Source organism: Ovis aries, chromosome 1 (assembly GCF_016772045.2).
Source record: "Ovis aries strain OAR_USU_Benz2616 breed Rambouillet chromosome 1, ARS-UI_Ramb_v3.0, whole genome shotgun sequence".
Taxonomy (NCBI): domain Eukaryota; kingdom Metazoa; phylum Chordata; class Mammalia; order Artiodactyla; family Bovidae; genus Ovis; species Ovis aries.
Genome location: NC_056054.1, coordinates 220,412,301 through 220,430,815, shown reverse-complemented (window position 1 = coordinate 220,430,815; position 18,515 = coordinate 220,412,301). Strand labels below are relative to the sequence as shown.

The window sequence follows — 18,515 nt, the reverse complement described above, 5'->3', positions numbered from 1 at the left end:
TAACAAATGATGTTGAAGATGTAGAGATACGGGAACCCCCTTAAATCGCTGCTGGGAATGTAAAATGGCATACTACTGGAAAACAGTATGACATTTTCTTAAAAACTTAAATATAAATTTATCAAACAACCAAACATTTCCACTGTTAGGTATCCATCCAAAAGAAATGAAAACCCATGTCCACAAAAAAAGACTGGCAGGTGATGTTCATAGCAGCAATGTTCATAGCAGCATTGTGCATCTTAGTGAAGAAGGAAGCAACTCAAATGTCTATCAACTATTTAAAGGATAGATAAAATATAGGAGATTCATATAATGGAATATTCATTAGCAATAAGAGTACTGATAGAAATGCTAACATGGCTGAACCTCAAAAACATTATGCTAAGTAAAAGAGGTCAGACTAGAAATATAACATTGTGTGATTCTATGTATATGAAACATCCAGAAAGAGGTTAAGGGTTTCCTGAAACTGGGGAGAACAAGGATTACCCAATATCTGGGCATGAGGATTTTTGCCAGGATGATAAAAGTATTCCAGAATTGCAGTCAGGTTGCACAACTCTCAAAATGGGTGAATTTTATGCCACTGAACTATACCTCATTTTTGTGAGGGCATATATGTAAACCAAGCACCAATAAAGTTGCATTTTATAAAAGCATGTATATTAAATGACTAATTCTCCCAATTTGTCTGATTCTTCCAGATTTTGCACTCAATACTCCATGTGCCAAGAAACAATGGTCCTAAGCAATAACCTCACATATGCAGATGACAACACCCTTATGGCAGAAAGTAAAGAGGAATTAAAAAGCCTCTTGATGAAAGTGAAAGAGGAGAGTGAGAAAGTTGGCTTAAAGATCAACATTCACAAAATGAAGATCATGGCATCTGGTCCCATCACTTCATGGGAAATAGATGGGGAAACAGTGGTAACAGTGGCAGACTTTATTTTTTGGGGCTCCAAAATCACTGCAGATGGTGATTGCAGCCATGAAATTAAGATGCTTACTCCTTGGAAGAAAAGTTATGACCAACATAGATAGCATATTCAAAAGCAGAGACATTATTTTGCCAACAAATGTCCATCTAGTCAAGGCTATGATTTTTCCAGTGGTCATGTATGGATGTTGAGAGATGGACTGTGAAAAAAGCTGAGTGCCAAAGAATTGATGCTTTTGAACTGTGGTGCTGGAGAAGACTCTTGAGAGTCCCTTGGACTGCAAGGAGATCCAACCAGTCCATTCTAAAGGAGATCGGTCCTGCGTGTTCATTGGAAGGACTGATGCTGAAGCTGAAACTCCAACACTTTAGCCACCCCACGCGAAGAGCTGACTCACTGGAATAGATCCTGATGCTGGGAGGGATTGGGGGCAGGAGGAGAAGGGGATGAGAGAGGATGAGATGGCTGGATGGCATCAACGACTCGATGGACGTGAGTCTGAGTGAACTCCGGGAGTTGGTGATGGACAGGGAAGCCTGGCGTGCTATGATTTATGGGGTCGCAGTCAGACACAATTGAGCGACTGAACTGAACTGAAGCAAACTGGGAGGGTTGGTTTCCCTGCATGAATTCTACCTTTTGGATAAGAAAGGAGGGATACGAAAACACATTATTTTTCTTCATAAGAAGCAACACAGGATAAACACCAAAAAACAGTGGAATTGGATAGCTACTTGGCAGGGTGGGAAATGGCACAGAAGGGTAAGAGTGACACTTCTCTAGTATACTTTTTGGGACAATTCTTATGTTTAGAAGCATGCTAATGTTCTATATACTCTTAATAAATGATGTATAAGGATGTGAAGTGGGTGGTGTGGGTGAGTCGGGGGAAGGAACCTTTAATCTGAAAGAAAACTGAAACAAATGAACCCAATTTATTTAGAATAAAGTACATTATCACAGTGGAGGAAAAAAGGATTGATCCAAGTAACTCATAAACACAGAATGTAATTACATATCCTGTCTTGGGCAGAGTAAAAAGAGTGAAAGAACTGTAAACGATCTTATAGTCCTTTAAGTGTGCTTTCTACAGTGACGGAGCGAAAGAAATTCTAAACCTATTTCAAATGTACTGTAGGACTGAACAAGTGAATATTGATGTTTCGGGGAGTCGGGATTCTGGGGAAGGGACACAGAAATATGGAATGGGAAAGTAAGAATGAACCCTAGGAGGATGGATTGCAATTGGAGGTATTACTGTGAACTCACGATTTCTGAAATCACACATAAGGTGCATATGAAATGTAAAATGTACGTATACATGATTTGTGTGTACACGTTTGTACATGCACATTTCCTAGTTGTCTGAATCAGCCTAGAAGCAGACAACGCCCAGTAGTAATGAGCCCACTCAGTAGCCAGACCTGTGTATCTCTTATCATCCCCCAGGGTTCCCTGGAAAAACTGCTGATTCTAAATTGTGGGACATACTTAAGATAATACTTACAGAAAAAAATTACGTGGAAGCCACAAGGACACAGAAGTCAGATTGAAACAGAAGGTCCACATACTGATCAAATCTAAGACCATTTAAGTATCAAAATAAGTAATGAATTATAAGCCGTTGAAAGAAATAAAAAACCAAAATAAGTTACTGTAAAAATTCATGTGGGTAGATATGGATGAATGAGAGGTTGGAGAGAAAGAAGGTTCATATTCAGACAGTAGAACAGTGTCAGCAGGTACATAGATATGCTGGCGTTGGGAAAATCACCATTTTGAAACTATCAAAGTAAAGACTGAATAAGCAAGAATCATCAATGGATACTAAATGCTGGGGGTAAAACATTGATGTTGCTATTTAGCCGCTAATCGTGTCCAGCTCTTTGTGACCCCGTGGAGTGCAGCCCGCCAGCCTCCCTGTCCATGTGATTTCCGAGGCAAGAATACTGGAGTGGATTGCCATTTCCTTTTCCAGGGGATCTTCCCCCCTCAGGGATCCAACCTGAGTCTCCTACACTGACACACAGATTCTTTACCACTTCCTCAGATTGCTTATCAGGTGCAAGATAAAAATAGTAACTATACATTTGAGAAACTGACCACCACCTTGACCGAGAGACCAAAATTAACACCAGTGAGGAGCGGATGGGTCACCGTGTAGTATTCTGACCAAGAATGCTAAGTTGAATCTAATCATGAGGAAACCCAAAACAAGGAACATTCTATTATACAGTGAGGAGGGGGCAAGAGACAGAAGACTGTATTTTTCAAAAACACAAGTAAACACCATGAAAGAAAGCAAGCCATGGAAATGACCCAGGGTAAATGGACCCAGGAGCTTAAGGGAAGGAAAACAAACAAATGACAAAATAAAAATGGTAAAATCTTAACATTAGGTCAATCTGGATAAAAGACGTGTTGATGTTCTTTGCACTGTTGTTCCTCTTGCTAAGTTTTGGTAAATTTGCCATCAACTTGAAATTATTTCAAGTTAGTAACCAATCAGGAAGGCCTTACATTGGGTTACCAACCTCATTTTGCCAAACAAGGTTATCACAATAATGTAATCATGAAAAAACTCCAAACTACAATTATATCATTTTGTTTAAAAATATTGTGAGAAGGCATTTTAAACATCTAAAACATAGTTATGGTCTCAAATGAAAGGAGCCCTCTTTAAGATAAATTTAGATTTATGAGAAAGACTTATCACAATGTCTTTTCTCATTTCTTGCTATGTCAGCTTGGTCAAGGCAACTATTCTAAACACTGCATTTTCAGCAATGGATAAAATACAGTTCAGTGGAAAGAGTGTAGAATCTGGAGACAAATGTTGAATTCAAATCCTGGCTCTAGCAATTACCAGTTTTGTAGTTTTGTAACTGAAGCTCTCTTAGCCAGTTTCCTCAACTGCAAGGCAGATGACAAAGTCACAGGACTGTAAAGAGAATTATAAGAAATTGATGAATCTAGAAAAATGCTTGATACAGAGGTGTTCAACAAATGTCTCCTTTCTTCCTTCCCTCGGGAACCACTTTTCTGTTCTCTGGAGTTGTATCTGACTTCCTGATCCCAAAACACAAACCACTAGGATCATGTAAGAAACTGAATTATCCTGAGACTAAATCTCCTTTCTGGAGGTAAATTTCATGAAAACGGAAAAACGGAGATATTGCATAGTAGAATAAAAAGATTAAAAGACATTAAAAAAAAAAAAAAAGAGCTGAAGCATGACTGGTTAACAGGTGAGTTTTCTTAAGGAGGGAAAGACAACAGGAAGAAAGATAGTACTTGTTCATGTTAGAAAAGTCTGCTGCTCAAAGAAAAGAAAAGCAGTATTTTTTCCCTTCATGTATTCACAAGTCTGTTTTGCAAATCACCATTCATCCGCTTCCAAGAGCGAAAAACAGCTTATGCCTAAAATACACAGTATTAAAATCACCAATTATACGTGTTTTACTAGCTAAGTATCACTGAAGGAAAAAAATCAGTATAATGTCTCTAACTTATGATATTTCATTCAATTGTCTATCAGTTCTTTTGCTTTCCTCCACATTTCCTGTTTACAGCTAAGTGGATGATTTCCTTTTGTATTGCTAATGACAGTAATTCTTTAAAAATCTATTTTCTAAAATGGGAAAATTTTAAAGCATAACTAAATTGCATTATAGCAAAAAATTTATATCATCAACAGAAATTAGTTTAACATTTAAATCTTTATAAAAGATAAACAAATTCTGATTTTTTCCTTTATTTTATCATAATTGAAAAATGAAATCACTTTAACATGAATACTTGATACATAATTTCCTTAGAATTTCTCTATGGTGAAACAAAACTGTACATATTTAAAGAGTGTATATAATATTATTAACACTCATGACAATTTCAAACCAACTAGCATTGGTATAGCTTCAAATTACTATTAGTTGTGGCTATTTATGGAAAAAAGGCGCAAAGCTTATTAGGGCCCAGCATACCAGAAAGACTTAATCTTACATTGTCACAGAGCTCAAAAATGGCAGTAGAATGTGAAGACACTACAAACTGCCATCTGCTTCTCATAAGTCTCTTAAAACAAAGGTTGGAAAAATACTCAGTACCTCAAATATAGTAACTAACAAAAATATCTCCATCAACTACTTTTTGCCCAGAGTGATTAAGGACAAAAAAATAGGAATTCTTGTTGCTTTATTATCTGATAAACTGCTAATAAGCTCCCCTTAGAAGTTCTTTAGACATTACACCAAGTCGTCTTGGTCTTCTGATCATATATATATTCACATATATATATGCATTTTTTCAAGTAAAGAAATGTTTAACAGATGTAAACTATTTATTGAATATTTGCCACCAAATATTGTTAAATACATTATCTTGCAGCATATCGCTTTCAAGTTAAAATGTCAGAAACAAACACCAATATTTACAATTCTTTTAAGGAATGTTATATAATGACACATTAAGGCGTAAATTCTTTTGGCTTATAATTCTTAAAAGAATGATAATAGCAAAAGTGATGCAAAATCTTCAGTGTGAGATTATGATTAAGCTACATTTTACAAAAATATGGTGTAAGATGGCAATAATCCCATTCAACATCCTGGATTATTAGATCCCTTCAGGAGGGACTGATAATTTATACAGTCAAACTTTAAAATTTACAGATAAAGGCAGTCCAATACTGCCACTGAGAAGTACATCTCTTAACATATACAACTCTCAGGCCACAGTTTTGAAGGTCTGAAGTATCAAGTTGGTTTGATGAATTAGTCGGTTGGCACTTATGAACACATTTATTGCCCTGTTTCAAAAAAAAAGAGAAAAGAGTATTAATTTTATCCAAAAAATTAATCCTTTAAAAATATTTATACTTAAAATGCCCAACTAGCAGCAGCAATAAAATCTATTTAGGAACATAACAACAAAGGCAAATTAGTACTGAGTAGCAACTTTTATGCCAGCTTGGAAGTGTCCTGCATCATTGGAAACTATCTAGGAGTTACTGCCCCCTAGTGGTCCTGGCTGGCAATAAGGTGTTGGTGGGCTGCTAATGATGGGTGGTGCCTCAACAACCAGAATTCATTTTATAGGTCGAACATGTAACTGGCCAAAGAGGAGGATTAGAATGCAGTCTCCAGCTGTGGTTTCACAGAAGTTATCAAAATAAGACCTGCTAAAATACCATATTCAGTCTCAAAATTTGTATATCAATGGGATGATGCTTGGGAAAAGGTTCATTACTTTGAATCTGATTCATCCCTATCCTTACCTTCCTTCAAGAAAAAATTAACTGAATTACTTTTAGAATTAATGTACTTTTAAAACAAAATAATCATGTGGTTTCAATATTTAAGAGTTGACAATGTGTAAAGATATGTTCTTAAAAATTACTTCATTCTGAACCACATTTTCTATCAGCCCATCCTCATGTGATCTGGAGCACAGAGCTGATGCTAGTCCCCCTGTGTGGCCTTATCAGTTTCTCAGGAGCATAGCTAAAGCTTGTACAATCACCCCTCAGTATCACAGGACTGGTTCCAGGAGTTCCCTCAGAAACCAGAATCTGTGGATGCTCAAGTCCCTTATATAAAATGGTGTAATGTTTGCACATAACCTAGGCACATCCTCCAGTATACTTTAAATTATCTCTAGATTACTTATTCCTAATATAGTGCAAATGCAATGTAAATAGCTGAAGTACAATATAAATCCCATGAAACTTTCTGGAATTTTTTTCTCCAAAAATTTTCAACTGGTTGAATCCAGGCATTTGGAGTTTCCCAGGTGGCTCAGTGGTAAAGAACCCACCTGCAATGCAGGAGACGCTGGCTTGATGTCTGGGTTGGGAAGATCCCCTTCTTCTGGGGAGAAGGCTACCCACTCCAGCATTCTGGCTTGGGAAATCCCATGGACAGAGGAGTCTGGAGGGCTACAGTCCATGGGGGGCAAAATAGTTGGACACTGAGCGACTAAACAATAACAAAGGGATTTGGAATCTGTGGATATGAACGGCTGACAATATCTTTATCTTAGGCATTCCTCAACAAAGGGGGCCTAGGAAAAATTAAATGAATCAATGCAAATTCATCCTCCTATTGAAAAATGGCTTAAAGATCAGGCTCTATTAATAATTTTCAACTTTGAGGACACAGGGAGAAAACGTGGTATGTTATTCATATGCAAATAATGGTAAATTAAAGAAGCTGCTGAATGGAGAAAAAGTAGTAGCAGGGAGCCTGAATAATCCATATGCCTGTTTAAGCTGTTAAAAATAACTTTGGGACCAAGGACAAAGATTTTTAAAAACTGAACCCAAGGGATTCTACTGTACAAACAGGGATGAGAGTAAATAATTTTACATTAATCAAAGTTATGCTCTAAATGAATTACTACCTTTTAATGTCCTTATCCCATGTTGTTCTTAATTAATCAGTATCATAAATAATCTCCTTAATGCAAATTATTCTTTTAATGTGCTTTTTGGTTATTTGGACTTAGCAGAGGAGATCAAGGAAAAACAGGTATAAGTTTATTTTCAGAACACACCTGCCAGCTTATTAAATTAAATCAACAAGGTTCATTTTCCTTTACACAATCTGAGTAGCAGTATTAAACAACACAAAATCATTAATAATATTTAGCTCAATATCTTTAATTTATAATAAAATGGAAATATTTCAATCTGTTTGAACTATTAAAAATGACTTTTAAAATCATTATACCATTCTAATATATTTTATTACTTTTTAATATTACTACAATAATACTGTAATAGTCTGACATGGATATTGGGATCTTAAAATGTCAGTGGTGGGACAGGATGTTAAAGCTCCCTGCCAACGATAGCTGAAATAATCATATTTATTCTTCTGCTTCAAGCACTGATAGAAAATGGTCCTGTCCACAAAATTCTATTTGAGGTACAAAGAATTCTCTATAAAGTATGAGGCTGCAGAAGACAAAGCCTTCGGATCAGCTTATACATTGTATGTACATGTGTATTATACATAAATCACACAGTATTTCTTGGTTTTCTAGAACGTTCTGTAGCTAAGTGTATGTAAATTTTAAAATATCTAATTTACCTTTTTAGTATACTTTCTGTCTTACAGAAAGCCTCTCTTCTAGGACACTTTTTGTGGCCCTTTAAAAACACATGAAGTACTTTTAAAAAACACCTGAACCCTGGCCCCACTCAAGCCAATGGAATCAGAAGCTCTGAAGGTGGGGTCAAGGCACTGGGATTTTAAAACATTGAATATAAATGATTTTAATGTGCAAAATGGATTGAGAACCACCGTTTTAACTATAGTATAACAGTTCTTAACAGACCTGTAGCATCCATATCATCTAGAAATTTCTTAGAAATGTTACTTCCTGGGCCCACCCCAGACTGACAGAATCAGAAACTCTGGGTAGGACCCAAAAATATTTTGTCTATAACAAGCCTCCAGATGACTCTGAGGCTAGTAAAGTTTGAGAATCACTGCTTCAGGGGTTGGTAAAGTAGCCCAGTAAGCCAAATCTCACTACTGTACGGCCTGAAAGCTAGGGATACTTCTACATTTTTAAACAGTAAAAATTTTTAAAAAATCACAATAATATTATGAGACAGTTGAAAATTATTCAATTCAGTGTCTATAAAGTAAGTTTTTATTAGAACACAGCCACAGCCACAAAAATGCTCACTTGTTTCCATACTGTCGACAGCTGCTTCTGCACTACAGCAGCAGAGGTGAAGTGCTCGAGCTGCCACAAGCTCACCAAGTTAAAATATCCGCCATCTGGCCCTTTTCAGAGAAAGTCTGCAACTGCAGCTCCAAACTGCAGTCATGGCTGGATTATCAAACACCCCCTTTGAAAGGCATTTGTAACAGTCTATCTTAGTAGTTGGCTTTAACAATATAGTAAAAGAGTTAAATATATATGATTTCAGTATTATAGAAAGCCACATAATTTTATAATTTTAAAAGGGGGATAAATGATAATACTTACTTGCCATCCTTAAAATAGGTTTTCAGAGTATCACTGAAACTTTTAGAGTACTTTACGAATTCTTTCTTTTGGTGTTCGAGTGCCTACAGACATCAAAAATAATAATAAAAAAATAAAAAACAAGTAAGAAAAGCAAAGTAACACAAAGGCCAAAGTCAGAGACAGAAGATTACACAGAATTAAGAATATACCTTATATTATAGATAATCAGTTTTAGGAGTATTCACTTAAATACACATTTAACAGCACATTCAAATTCAAGGACACATCCAGTCATTAACGATACAAAGCCATTTTTCAATAATTCAACAGTCTTATTATTTAATGAAACAACTAGATATAAACCAACATCTAAGGTGGCAGCTTGTAAGGTTTCTACTAAACTTACCCTGCGGTTCTGGTATTGATATTTCTTGAAGACATTGTTTACTGTATCAAGAAGTTCTTTTATTGCACTAGCTATATCCCTGTTGGGTGAGGAAAAAAAAAGAATCTTCTTAAAGTCAGTTTCATTGAAAGAAGTCTCTATACACAGCTATGTTTAAGAATCACTATACTTAATTACCATATGAACACTGTATCAAGCCAAATATTTGACTGGCTGGTTAAGTGGGGGATTTAGCCTGTATCCTCCTGTGATCCCAGCTACTCTTGCACTGCTGAGGAAACACTACACAATTAACATCAACTTTCCCCAAACATTTTCATTTCATTCAGCATTACCTACTCAAATTTATAAGAGACCTCTGACTCTCATCTTTTCCTGTTTTGACTTCTCCTTTTTCATGTAGGTAAATTTGAGCGACTGTATTATTCACTTTTGCTATCTCATGAACAATTATATGAAATTTTGCTATTACATGTAATTCACTCCTGCATTTAAAACACTTCAAATTATAGACCTGATAGTTTCGATGTTCAAAATATTTCCTCCTCAGATGTAGCTATTCTCCCTTAAGACACATTTATCTAGCCTCCTCTCTAACAACCACATAGTCTCCTCTTTCAAATCTTTGCTGTCACTATTTTCCTTAGGAAATATATTTATATTTCTGGGAGAGACAATATCAGAATATTCTTTTACCTTAACCTTTCCAACAATCATCCTTTCACTACATATGCATCAGCATTTTTCTCCCCTTTCTAAAGAGAGAAGAAATCAATCATTCTCATTTGAGTTGACTTTTCTTCCTGTCCCTGTATCATTTTTAAAAATTCTCATCTTTTCTATCTATGCCCTTTTCAATTTCTGTGTTCTAACTTCATAGCAATATTCTAGCAAACTGAACTTATTGTAATTCTGCATTCTCAAACAGCCTCTCAGTCTCTAAGACAAATCTTCTCTTTTTCATATCCATTCTCTTAGCTGTTAACTGCTACAAATTTTGCTGTTCAAATGCAATGCAAGTGTAAAGACATGAATTAGTAAAACATCAATCTATTCTACCCAAAACACAAACCTTTTATTACCTACCTTTTAATCACAAATGTCAGATTTTAGTTATTTCATACTTAAAACATTTCAGCTAAACTATTTAAAGAAAACCCAAAAGCTCCATGTCCAGATTTTTCTGTTTCACAGTTTATTTTTAGTAAATAAGCATATGGAAATTCTAAAAATTACAAATATAAAAGCTTTTGGTGTAAAAAAGCATTTTAGCTTATTCTGCAGAAGTAATGACCTTCTAATTCAATATTTCAATAAATATTTCCTTATTTCCTCTTGTAAGTCACACATCGGTAACAGGCTGAAACATTAAAACATTAGATATTCAAAAAGGACAGTAAGTTTACATAGAAATTATACCTGTCCACTCTTTTTTTTTGACCTCTAGTAATAACAATTTTTAGTTACATTAACTGTTCCTTTATGTTTTCAAGAAAGCTGTATCCCTGTATTGCTGTGACAGATATTAAGCCCCCTACTGCTTAATGACAGTGTCGTTCAACCATCCTATTATGTGAGAAAAATGACAATTTCAACAAATTTTAAAATGTCCAATCTCTGGATATGGAAGATTCTTCAAACCCCTGTGGGTCTGAAGTAAGCTTATTCAAAAGGAATACAATAAAGCAAATTACAGTAATCAAACAGCTCTTTATAGACAACCATATTTTGTAGTGTACTTTATGGACTATTGGGAATCTGTACTTCAAAAGAGAAAAAAAGCTTCCCACATGATTCTGCTGATGAACCAGGTTTGGAAACTACTGTTTGGGAACTCAGAACCTACAGTTGAGCTTTGATCCACTGTTTGCCACAGAGCTTTATAAAGACCAAGATAGTCTGTCCCTAGGCCTGGCCTTCTCTAAGATAATCTGCAGCAATTTATGTCAAATATTGGATGACCTGTATGTACACAGAACAGCATCTTCATTTACAGCACTAAGGTTTGCGCCAGAGAAGGTAGTTAACAATCTGAGGGTTTCTGTCCTGAAGAGAAAATACCAGCGCACATGCGCGTGCACACACACACACACACACACACACACACACACACAATACTTCAGACAATTAAACAAATTAAAAAACTGAGGAAAACCTGAGGGGTAAAACAATTGTAGTGCATCCCTGGGTTGGGAAGATCCCCTGGAGAAGTGCATGGCAACAGACTCCAGTATTCTTGTCTGGAGAATCCCCATGGACAGAGGAGCCTGTCACGCTACAGTCTATGGGGTCACAAAGAGATGGACACAACGGAGCAACTAAGCACATGCAGAGTTTGGAGTTTATGAATTCTGCGATAAGAGACATATAGGATGGAGAGAGTAGGAAGGAATTTTAGCAACTTGCATGTATTTAGTGGGGCAAATTTGGGGAACACATGCTGAAAAGGGCAAGAGGCATCAGAAGAAATGTAATACATCTTACAAAAAACTTGCATAGGACAGTAGAACTTCTGTCACCCAAATCTGTGTAATTATGTTTATACAAACATACTGCAGGAAGGAAATTCCTATTCTGTATGTTCAGTCTGCTCCAGACTGGAAACCCTGGAAAAGCTATTTTGAGGCCATCATCAAAACCAACCTTTACAAACCCTCACCTATGAATATTCAAATATAGATAAGGATAAAGAGATAAATGCAGAGATTTCTGGACTATTAAATCCAGTTTTCACTAGTTATTCATTAATTGAAAAGTATCCTAAGAACTAATTTTATAAAGTATTTGCATAAGCTCAAATGTAGTCAAACAAAAACATTAATCATATCATTTTTCCTATTCAACTTCATAGAGGGAAAACACTAATCTTATTTCACAATGCTTTATGTGCTGTGATGCTAGATTCTGTGCTAGGCACTATGTATACCATTTTCAATTCACAACTGTTACCCTCATCTTCACAGGCAGAAACTAGAGTCACAGAAGCTAAGCAACTTACCAAGGTCACAAAGCAAACTGTTGGCAAGTCAAACCTAGGTCTGCTGGTACATACAAAAATATCTAGACATTTGTCATCTGGCAAGAGCTCTTTCTCACACAGCATTTTGTACAGTGCTAAGACAGTTAAGTATTTGATACAGGTTTACTGAAAAGTATTGTTAAAATAATGAGAGAAGAGGATATTCACCTTAAGTATGAGAAAGTAAAATAATAACTGCACAATATGCTGTACTTTTATTTTGGCTCAATTTTATCTACCAATTTGTCAAACAATTAATAGCAGTAACAATATATATCAAAATTTATCTATATGTGTCAGTGATACAAATAGCCATAGCTATCCATGCTAATGACACACATGGTTAAATTTCAGTCTTAAAAAAAATACATGTTATCAACAAAATTTCCATGGCAAGTTATCCCTCCTAAAATGGATACAAAATAAATTTTAATTGCCAGTAATCTTAATTCAGTTGTGCGAAGCACACTCCAGAAAATAGAACTGAAATACTATTATTGCCCCATAAATGAGCGACAAGACCCTAATTCAGACTCTGTCAATGACTAAGGACAAGACTCAGAGACTCTTGACCTCAACTTCCTCATGGTTAAAATGTGGCTGGTAATATAGCAGTTTTCAAACTCACTCTCTTTAGAGTAACAATGGGTTTAGCAGAGATGAGTCTGGGAGTCCTTGAAGCGGAAAGAGGGTATCAAAACAGCAGGCTGAGGGTTCTGGGTGTACCATCTCACTCCCAGCTTCAACCACAATGCTATTTTGCCTCTTACCTACTGACATCCAATATATAGGATGTCCTTTACCAGGCCTCTTCCAAACAGCAGAAACAAATATTCTTTTTTTCAATCACCTGATTAGATCGACATTATGAATCTCTATGATTGGAAAGCACCAGAGAAGTCCTTGGAGTCAGTCTGCTTAGGTTCCAACCAGGTTATAGAAGTGTAGCATATGATTATCAAAATAAATTGTATTATTTTAAAATTATAGAAATACGTGTTTAAACAGCTGTGTTTGAGATTACTGACAATTACCCTTTTACGGGGCAAACGTTCACATTATACAAAAATGAAAATAAAAATCTGTAATAAAAACTACTAAAGAAAGCTGAGGCTTTCCAATAAAAGTAAAAATATTAACCTTAAGGTTTTAGTCTCTGTGACAAGGACTTTGACTAGTCAATGGAGTCTTTTGTACTTTCTGATACTCAATCAGAGGACCAAAAAGAACACAGTCATTCCTTGATAGCTTAGTTGGTACTTATTACCATTATTTTCTAAAATGGGTCACACTCCTCCCTCTATCCCAATAAAATGTAGCCAATCAGCTAACATATAATTTTGCTATATGAATTACAAAGAACACTCTTCCTGTGAGATGTATGGTAATATTTATTCTGGGGGAGCCTCCTTCAGTTCTTGAAAGATATAATGTTATGATGCAGCTTCTTCCAGAAAAAGATTTGTGCTAAATCCTTCCTTTCTAGCATTTTTTTTTTTTTTTAAAGTCTGGTTCCAATAGTGCTTACCTGCTTTTTTTAAACTTATTTTAATTGGAAGATAATTGCTTTACAGTGCTGTGTTGGTTTCCGCCATACAACAACATGAATCAGCCACATGTAGACATTTTTCCCCTCCTTCTTGAACCTTCCTCCCACTCCTTTCTAGCAATTTCTATCTGTTTCACCAAAAGGTTGCACTGATAGTCCCACCAGTTATTCCCAGTTTTCTGTTCTACCCACTGAGGTAGAAGAAAATTATCAGACTCTTTAGTTTAAAAATACTCATCTAGAAATTACGTTTGGAGTTCCCTTCTGACTCCTCCACCCTCTCACCCCTGAGAACGCCCCTGGGTAGAGGTGCTGTGTCCCTGTTTGAGAAGAACCCTTCTTGCTGCTGTCCATCAGCCTGGTTCCTGGCTGAACTGAACTGTGTCAGCTCAAACTCTTTCATTCTACATCCCAAATGCAAGGATTCTGGGAGGTTCACAACTTGGTCAGTATTAAGAAGTGCTGTTTACAACTAAGAGTACATCATTATGCTAGTAACATGAACTATTCCTGAAATAAAACACAGCATTGGTATCCTTTGTTATCAGTCTCTTCAACTACCCTCTTCACTTTAATGTGACATTTACATTCTTCCACTTCTTATGAGGTTCAAACTGCATTCCAGTTCATGTACATTCCATTCTCTGCTTTTAAATGAAACAGTCTAAAATATTTTACTGGACTCAGAAGCCAGAGGCTGTTTAGAAATTAATAAAAAATACAGTAATTTTCAAATTTTTATTTCAAATTAATATTTCAACTTAATATTACTGTCATACCACAGTAAAACATCTAAAATGAGTGGTCTTTTTGAAGTTCTTAAAAAAGAAGAAGAACCAAACAAAAAGCTGCTTACTTGATTGTCTGCAGAAACCTCACTCTGTCGTTGATCTCATCTGGGATCTTACTGAGAATTTGTTTAAGTGCTCGTGCCTTTTCATTTAGGTCCTGGAATTCTGGCTCCGGTCGTTCAATCATATACTCTGATGAAATAAATACATAGTAAAAAAACATCATGCAACTTGCTGCCAAATTCAAGTCTAAGAATTTCCAATGTGTTGGTCAAGGAGGTGAGTGGGAGATAAAAGGCTAGAAAACTAGGAAGAACGAGGTTGCAAAGCAGAATTCATTACAGTTTAACTTAGTTCAGTAATTGTATTAGGGCTCCCTCCAAGTAAAATATCAGAAGATAAAAAAATGAACATCTTCAATATGGGATAAATGGAAATTCCATGAAATCTTAGAAATAAATAAAATTTAAAAGGAAGGCCCAATCAAATTTTTCAGGCCTCTCAAGTTACATTTCACAAGGAAACAATAAGTAATGACATTTGTAACAAATACAATGGCAATATGTATCTGACAATTGTGAATATGAGTTTAATTAAAGAAATCTCTACATTCAACATACAATGGCTCCTTACATCAAAACTCCAAACCTACTAGTCTTCAGCACATTCTTGAAATCTCACTTAAAACAAAAATACCACCATACAAAGTCCAACATACAGCTTGGCATCACAAAACAGCAACTTTGGTAAGGAAGTTTAGTCAGATGCAGCAAAGGCAAAATTTCACAACCAGATCCACTGTAGACTCGGAAACATTACAGCTCTACCAACTCATCAATACAACCTGGCCTGACAGGCTGCAGGTGCTCAATCCAGAATAATAATGAGGCCTTTCTCATAATTTACAGAATCAGTTAAAACATCTATTTTTGTTCTCGCTTAATAAACATGAGAAATTATACCTCTATGTTTTTCTAAATTAGAGGGAAAATGACTACTAAATTTCAGTGAAACCCAGGGCTTCCTAGGTGGCTCAGTGGTAGAGAATCCATCTGATAATGCAGGAAATGCGGCAGACAATGGGTTCGAACCCTGGGTTGGGAAGATCCCCTAGAGAAGGAGATGGCAACCCACTCCAGGATTCTTGCCTGGAGAATCCCATGGACAGAGGAGCCTGGTGGGCTACAGTCCCTGGGGTTGCAGAGTTGGACATGACTTAGCGACCAAGCACACATACATTTCTAATTATTTAAAAAAGCAAAAATGTGAAAAGAAGCCAAAAGGATGATTAGTAATATTGTTCTCACAAATCTATATTTGAAAAAAAAAAAAAAACCACAAACATGCTATACCAAAGTTTAAAAAGAAGAAAATTCATTACTTTCAAACTGGTATCTGCATAAAGTCAACACAGAATAAAACCACCATTCCAAGGAGCTTGTCTCTTCATTAAACTAGAACTCATCAAATGTATTAATTAATAGGAGGGAAATAAACAAATGCTTTACTTCTAGTAACTCAATCTGACAAAAAATAAAAAGAACTACATGTCTATTTTATATGGGTTCCTCCCTGCACCCCCCCATTTTCATTTCAAAATAATAACAATAACACTAACAGTAAGAGGGAAGGGAGGAGAAGGGGAAGGGGAGAGGAAGGGAGGGGAGGAGTCACTTTTATCAAATAAGGAAGATTTGGAGGAGCTTTTCAGCATCTGTAAGAAAACTAAACAAGACTTTTTGATTACCTTCTACATCATCAGCTGCCATTCGAAGAAGGGATTCTGTGAAGTTGACTTCTACACTTTTTTTCTCTAAAATTTTCATAATTATGTCTTGCGTGAGTCCTGGATTTTCTTTTTCAGCCTATAAGAAAGAGAAAGATGGTTTTGAAATACAGAAACTGAATCAACATTTTAAAGCCAAAACCTAACCATTCAGAATCTCTTAGGACCTCCTTAAACTGATCAACTTACAAATAAGGGCAGAAATCTTTGCAAAGCAAGCGTCGTGATGCCATTCACTTATGTGTGGGGAAAGTTTGTGCATCCACAGATTACTACAGTCACGATCCAAACTTCCATCTGAACATAATGTATTTAACATTTCCTACTTCTCATTTATACTCTCTTGCAATCAAACTAATAACAAACATAGAAATAAAGAGTAAATATATGTACATGTATATATATACATATAGATACAGTTTTTCAATTACTTTTTTCAGTAGTTTAAAAACACTGAAGATTTTTAGCTCTTTTTCATTAAGCAATATTTCAACTTGAAAATCAAACAGTAACTCATCTCACCAATTTCTTTCCTTCAGATTCTCTGCATTTAAATTAACAAGCTGTCAGGAAAAACAACAACAACAAAAAAACCAGGATTCATTTTGGAGGTTTTATTGAAGCTTTATGATCCCTTAACTATATTCTCACACAGTGATATTCATTTCCTACTTTATTTTTGCAGCAAGAATATTATCTCCTTCACTAGCTTTCAGAAAACCATTAATCCTTTTACTATCTCCTGAGCTTGTTTCACTAATGAGCTTGCATTGATTCTGTTACTTACATTCCCTAGGGCACTAAAATCTTCTAGCTATTTCAAGATTGAACATAAAAAGTCTTGAGTTAACCAAAGTTAGTTTTCAAGATTTGGATTTTCCCTTGTAATTCTGCCCCATTTTATTATTTTCAAAAATTGTTGTACTCACACGGTGTTTCTTTTAGGACGCCTGCCAATTTTAATCATTATGCTGATAATTTCCTCTCTTTTTACCCTGGTACTACATAGTAAATATGATCTATCAAATGGCAATCTATTTGCTTCCTGATGGGCCAAGTTATGTTAGCCTATGCCTCCTCAAGTCTGGTATCACTGCCGTTTTAGCTTTCTTCAGCTCTTACATTATAACACCTTGCTTCTTATTAGATTTCAAGTACCCGAAACTGAAAGGTTATGGAACGAAAGCAGAAAAGGAAACATACATGTTTAGTTTCATCCTGGGATCATTTTAACTGTTGTCAAATGTTTAAAGGAAAGTTATTTTGACAGTTAATAAAGTATGTCCTATTGAATTCTTCTTTAAAACCTGTTTGATTTTCCCTCTCATGAATGTATTTAGAGAATCTATTTTAATAAATTGAAAGATAAGCTGTACAAAAAAGGCCTAAGAAGGTGTCAACATTATTAATTTGGTAAACTGCCATAAAATAACATAGTTATTTGGTAAGAGTGAAATAAGCCAGTATTTGTTAAGAGTGGTTTATTTTCTCTGAGTAACATTAAACCTACCTACACAATGAATTATCTTAGAAAGCAGGGGATGTTCTATCTGCTTACAGAGAATGTCAACAGAAAAATACAATTTCTTTGGTTAAGTTACAATAAAGTATGGAAAAAACGCTTCTGCAAGTCTGAGAACAATGCTTTCAGTACCCAGTTCATCTGGAGCCCTCAAATGCCATAGCTGCAGCATTACAGTCCTCACAGATGTCCCTTTTTCTTAGTTCAGTGTTCTTAGTGCCAAAAGAAATACCGAAATACCTAACACTGCTGTGCAGTAAGTAAAATTCAAACAACTTTAGTACATACTTACCTCCTAACAACTTAGTAGCCTTTAAAAATCACATGAATTGAAAAATATTTTATTTATTCTTAAATAACCATGATTTATTATTAATGAGATGTGAGAACCTGTTGGGCACCGCACAATTTCTCAAATGTTGGAATTAGATTAGAATTTTCTACCCTCATTTTCTATTGTACATTGATTTTCTTGTGAACTTGCTTTCTATCAACAGCAGTGCCCAAAGTCCAGT

The 18,515-nt window shown here is 35.6% G+C and overlaps 1 protein-coding gene across 10 annotated transcripts in view; it reads right to left on the bottom strand.

The window, feature by feature from the left end:
• Positions 1 to 1,860: 1,860 nt before the first annotated feature.
• Positions 1,861 to 18,515, bottom strand: part of PDCD10 (programmed cell death 10) — a 50,788-nt gene continuing 34,133 nt past the window's right edge. For 5 of the 10 annotated variants that reach the window (XM_060410644.1, XM_060410718.1, XM_060410627.1 and 2 more), the window contains 5 exons: positions 16,440 to 16,557; positions 14,758 to 14,884; positions 9,334 to 9,412; positions 8,946 to 9,028; positions 5,800 to 6,879 (listed from right to left, as the gene is read on the bottom strand). In XM_060410644.1, coding sequence (XP_060266627.1) covers positions 6,699 to 6,879; positions 8,946 to 9,028; positions 9,334 to 9,412; positions 14,758 to 14,884; positions 16,440 to 16,557 — 588 coding nt within the window. In that variant the 3' untranslated portion in view covers positions 5,800 to 6,698. 10 annotated transcript variants of the gene reach the window in all.